At 40.1% G+C, this 6,000-nt stretch overlaps 1 protein-coding gene across 18 annotated transcripts in view; it reads left to right on the forward strand.

The window, feature by feature from the left end:
• The window catches only part of ARID1B (AT-rich interaction domain 1B), a 446,074-nt gene that overhangs the window by 90,137 nt on the left and 349,937 nt on the right, over positions 1–6,000 (forward strand). For 17 of the 18 annotated variants that reach the window (XM_075064069.1, XM_032799678.2, XM_032799682.2 and 14 more), the window contains one exon: positions 2,967–3,113. The exons of the other annotated variant lie outside the window; for it this stretch is intronic. In XM_075064069.1, the coding sequence (XP_074920170.1) occupies positions 2,967–3,113 (147 nt within the window). The remainder of the gene's footprint in view (positions 1–2,966; positions 3,114–6,000) is intronic. 18 annotated transcript variants of the gene reach the window in all.

A 6,000-nucleotide genomic window follows, 5' to 3' on the forward strand; every position in this document is an offset into this window, starting at 1 on the left:
TGCTGACTACAGCCCTGCCTTCGGCATTCAAATTTTCTGTTGCTTCAGAGATATCTGATAGCAGCCAATACATGTATTAACCAAAAAGTCTTACCAGACAAGGCAGAAAATGTCCGAGTTGGGGAGTACCAAACCATCTCACCATTTTGAAACCAATCTGTAAAGATCTGGACTCTTCTGAAGATAAGACTACCAATCAGTGAGATTCTCCTAGGCGTTCCTCTCCATGGGGCATCAAAATATTGTCTCTGTGTAAGATCCAAGAGAAGAACAATGCCCAGTCTTGCTAGGAAACTTCCCACACCCTCAGCATGGACACAGGTGTCTAGGCAGGATGAGATGTTCAGGTAGAACCCACAGTCTCTGTGCACAGGTCTTTTTGATGGGGCACTGACAAGACCCTTCTACCCTAGAGAGGGGTGCCTTGAGAAATCCAGTAACAGCTCTTGGCCAATATAATTAGAATAGAAATGATAATATGCTAATTCTGTTACATTGTATTTTATAAATAATGGCCATACAGCTGTCTAATGGCCCTTTACCTAATACTTTGATTTCAGCTATGGATTATGCATGCAAAAAAATCACTTGAAACTTACATTATTATCAAGGTATTGCATGGACAACGAATGTCTGTCACAAGCCCCCTTGTTCAAGCAAGGATGAAAGATTATGGCTGAGTTATTGGTTAAATTGGATTTTTCCCACCCCTTCATTCTAGCTGTCAATTTGGTTTCTCTTTTATTCTCATCCTTTCTTTCTTAGCAGCCAAAGCAGTTTAATCTCTGATGGTCAATCACACTCCTCCAAAAATAATGCTATTTGCACTGTGCAAGTCAGATAAAAGGCGTCATAGTATAATTATTACAATGTCTGTGCTCCACTGGAAACAGATTAAAGGACTGATCTGTTCTTCCTGTATTTTCCCAAGAATTCATGTGCTAACCTAGGAGCAGAAAAGCATTCTGAATTTTGATCTCCTGAGTTGTGAAGGCTACAAAGAATGTGGGTCTAAGAGTGAAAGGTAGGGGCTTCACTAGAAAGAAAGCTGATGTTCAGGTCATTCACTACAAGCAAAGTAAGTAATTGGATTCATCTTAGTTTTGTTCTGGGGAGATTTTAATTAAGTTTTTTTATATGCTGTTTAATAAGCATTTGTCCATGAGCAATACCTTGTGATCCCCGTCTGTTAGACGGGGGGATTAATTTCCATGTTGTTGTTGTCATTTATTATTGATTTGAATAGCTACACGAAATTCTGGTAGGTGTTTTATAGAACAGAACTGATGGTGGTCCCTGATCCAAAGGTTGCGCAGTCTAAATGTGGACTTAACATAATATGCGAGAAGAGTGAGAAGTGAAGGATGAGTATGACATAAATAAGATCCTGGGGTTGCTTAGGTTTGTTATGTGGATATGTCTACATGGCAATTAAAAACCCATAGCTGGACTGCGCCAGCTAACTCAGGCTCAGGATAAGGGGTGTTTAATTATGGAGTAGACTTTGGTGTCAGGCTGGGCTCTAGGACCTGTGAGGTGGTTAGGATCCTACAGCTGGAGCCTGAATATCTATACTGCAGTTAAGCAGCCTCTTAGCCTGAGCGCCGGAAGCCCAAGTGAGCTGATGTTTAATTGCAGCATAGATCTATCCCTTGATGGCTGTATTCTTGTTTTAATTGAGGTGATAAGTGTACATTCTGAGTAGCTGGAAAGGTATGTGAGAGTGTAGGTGGATTAAAAAAGGGGCGATTATGGAGGGACGATGAAGCAGAGTGGAGTGCAAACTATTGGAAGAGGCAAGGAACAGGAGCACAAGCACAAAAGGAATGGTTCCAAGGATACAGTGCTGTGAGGTTAGCAAAATGTAGTTGTGTGGCAGTACGGACAGAGCAACTTCTGGCAAAAGTTCTAGTTGTTTTCACTGCCTATCTAATATTGCTGCATGTGTGTAACAAGTACCGATCCCGATGCAAAACAGCTGTGTACTAATATGCTCAATAAGCAGATTCACCTATGCCCCGGAGAAACAATGTATGGACAGTGGTGGGAGTTTGTTAAAACTCTACCTGTTCACTCCAAGTGTCACAGCCTCAATGCTTGCAAGAATGTTTACACTTCAAAGCCTACCGCCACAGGCCATAGTGGTGGTAGCACTAAGATGATACCTCAAGCACCAATACTTTGAGGAGGGTTAAGTGACTTGATTTAGTTTATAACATAAAGTCTGTATAGGTGTGATCTGTTATGTGCGCTATTTTGTTTATTCTAGCACCTTTGACATGTTGCTGATGTATATTTATGTATTACATTGTTGCTTGAATCTTTTGTCAAAGAAGAGGGAGAGAAAAAAACGGAGAGCATTTAAGCATGTCCTTTTAGAGTAGAAGCAAACAACTAAAAAAAAAGGGGGCTGAATGTACCTGTTAAGCACTGAAAGTTTTTGCAATTGCATCACAAACGTTAGAACTCGTTAGTTAATTTCATCGTGCAAAATGGCATTTCTCTTGGGAAGCACACCTTAGAATTGGGGTTGGGTTTTTTTCTTCATAATTCTACTTCTTGATCAGCTGATCAGAACAGTTCCTGCAGTAGGTTAGCCTTGTGCCTACTCAGAATACATGTCTTCCATTAAAACTTTTGCTTTATTATTTATTTATTTATTCATTTAGAAACTAGATATTACGGAATTGTGATTGTCGCTAGGATATACATTCATAAATTGCAGTATCTGATTTCCTTGGACATTCTTGTTGAGAATAAAGTTTCTTGGGTACTGAAAGTGATACTTTGGAAATAGATCTGAGCACTTCTATTTACTACGTGGTAAAAAGATTGGTAATATTGAGCCAGGTTTGTGGGTGAGGACTCCACTTCTATTGAGGTTAGTGTGCGACTGTAACCTTGCTTGGTTTCGTATGTTTCCACCTCCTGACTCATATATCTGCTTTGCTTGGCTCTTCTAACAGATGCCGCCTCAGTATGGTCAGCAAGGTGTAAGTGGCTACTGCCAACAGGGCCAACAGCCATATTACAACCAGCAACCGCAACCTCAGCATCTGCCACCCCAGGCACAGTATCTGTCGCAGGCCCAGCAGAGGTACCAGACACAGCAGGTAAGCATAGTCACCCGCTGCTCACAACTACAACATTGCGCTAATTTAAAAAAATGCAACATGTAGAAGATGGAATATTCCAAATGGGTACTATTCCAAAAGCAAAAAAAAAAACCCAAAAAAACCAAAAACTAAAACCACCCCAAACCCCTCTCCTATTTACTGTAAACTTAAAACGAGGCCACAGTGCTCTTGGAAAGTGTTGGTATATACAGGTGTATCTATTTTAAGCTTTGCTTGCTATCTGTGTGAATTTAGAATAAAGCTAGTCCTACATTCCTCTTCAACTATCCCCCCCTTTTTAAAAAGAGGTAACATACTTCACTGATTTCATGTAAGTGTAGGTCATAGACTTCCACATGTCTTGTCTTGTTTTAAAATTTTTTGCAAGGCATTCTGGTGGTGTCTCCCAGCTGATGTGATTACAGTTGGTTTCAAAAAAAGAATAGGTAGAGCCACTTCTTCAGGGGAGCTGGTGGGGAAGAAAATACATTTAAAACAGCACTTCACTTTCCTCATTCCGCACATCCATTTAGCTGTGTTAAATAACCCGATTTCCATGCCAGTTACTGTTTTGTGTTTATACCCAGCCGTGGCACCCACATGAAACATTTATTTTCATTGAAGCTGCTACAAATATGGCAGCATTTATTGGCTCGATTTTTTTTTTTTAAAGACAGTCTTGTTTTAAAATATGATTGGGAGCAATAATGGCTGGCTTAATATGCTAGAACCTGAGGAATGCCTGTGTGAGGCATCCTGGAGTGAAGAGACCTTGGGTGCCCTTAGTTCTTGTAGCTGTACTTATAGACTTAAGTTCCAAATATAGTCCCAGCAATGTTAACCGCAGAGGGACTGCCTGCCTGGGAGAGGAAGGAAGACGAGAGGAAAATGAAACCAAAATATATCCAGTGTCCTCAGGGATCTAACTAAATTGATCTGCTAAAGACTAGGTGCCTCTGGAAGAACTGTACAGTATCATCACTCTCAGCAGTTTGCTGGTGGACGATCCCTCAGGCACAGTTAGTTAGCATACCAGGATAATACTGGGGCAGGGGAGAAATTTTTGCTCATGATAAAAATACACTGTGAAACAAACTAACAAAAGAAGCCATATGTAGCTTGAGTGCTGTTGTCCTCCATACTCTGATTTTAAAGTAAGATTAAAATATTTTTACTGCTTTATTAAAATTAGATTATTAAAACAAATGTCATTGGAAATAAATTCATTTTAAGTAAAACTGCATCATTTATTAAATACAATTTTTAGGCATACCAGCCGTGCAGTTGTAAGCAGCCCCACCCCTCCATCATTTCGGTGACTTTAAACATGTAACTGTGATTTCAAATATGAAATTGTAGTTCTGTCTTTAAATTTAATTTTCCTCTTTTTCTCCATTTTCATGGATATTAAACACATGATGTCTCAAACTCTGATGGGAAATTTTGATTCTGTTGATGTAAAAACTTTAACTAAATCAGTTAGCAGGCAGAGACATGGTAATACAGCACATGGTGATCTGTGGTTTGAAGTTAATAAGAGCACTGCCAATAAGGACCCACAGCTCTGCATGTCCACATATCTCCAATCAGCCGCCTGACAAACAGAATTAGTTTGTGGCTGCCCGGATGCTTGATCATATGTTGAACTGTTGTCACTTGAGCATGTAACTTGAACATTTTAATCTGTTTAAAAATCATACACTTGTTGAATGTTACACAAAGTGTATATATCTAATAACAAGTAATCTGGTTATCCCAATGGTGCATGGCCCATTGATGATCCCTGCCACTCTGCCCTGTGCAGTGAAATTTTGTGCAGTTGTTTTTGTATACCTCAAAAAAGTAAGGAGATTACACAGAAGAAGGTTGGGGGAAGGGGGTGAGTGGAGAGAGAGAAAAGGCACCCAAACTGGGATTGTGCTTCTGGCTGAATATTTGGCCACTACGGGGTTTCGAACTCCTGTGTAACTCAGCTGCTTGGGATGAGTTCTTCCAATGGGGTTTCTGTGTGTCACACTTAAGTGTATCATGTTTCCATGTGGTGTCTACGCCACACAGAGGTTAAGAACATATGACTTGAACCACTTAAAGGAGTGATGCCTTTAGATAAAGTGATTGAGGCCTGTGATTTTGGTACTGAAGTTCGAGAGTTCTGTCTCCACAGAAGATCTCTGGTGGGGTTATTACAGAGTGGTGGGTAACATTACATAGGAAGATACTAGCAAAAACTTGGAAGGTGTAGTTTAACTTTTCCTGATGAAACAGTTCAGTAACTCCTCATTCTTTTGAAAGTGTAATTTAAAAAAAAAATGTATTTCTTCTTTTAGTGCTGGGCCCTACATGTATTCTACGTGTGGATATGCATGTGTACCATGCCCCTGAAATCAGAGAGTTCTAGCAAGTAGTGTCTGTTGGGCTGCCCCTGCACAGTTGCTCTCCTGCTGCTCCAAACTGCCAGTATAAGAGGCAGTGCAGACCGATGCCTCTTCAGTTCCTTCTTACCACCTCATCGCCTGAGTTAGACTCCACTATGTCTGAAGCTACATCCATCTTTATTATTCAAAACCTATTGTAAACATATATTGTAAATAGTTTATTTTAGTATTCTTTGTAGGAAAGGAAATGCGGTAGATCTAATTTACCTTGATTTCAGTAAGGTATTTGACACAGTTCTGCATGGGGAATTGTTAGTTAAACTGGAAAAGATGGGGATGAATATGAAAATTGAAAGGTGGATTAGGAATTGGTTAAAGGGGAGAGTCCAACGGGTCGTACTGAAGGGTGAACTGTCAGGCTGGAAGGAGGTTAGTAGTGGAGTTCCTCAAGGATCGGTTTTGGGACCAATTTTATTTAACCTTTTTATTACTGACCTTGGCACAAAGAG

This window comes from Chelonoidis abingdonii, chromosome 3 (assembly GCF_003597395.2).
Source record: "Chelonoidis abingdonii isolate Lonesome George chromosome 3, CheloAbing_2.0, whole genome shotgun sequence".
NCBI lineage: Eukaryota > Metazoa > Chordata > Testudines > Testudinidae > Chelonoidis > Chelonoidis abingdonii.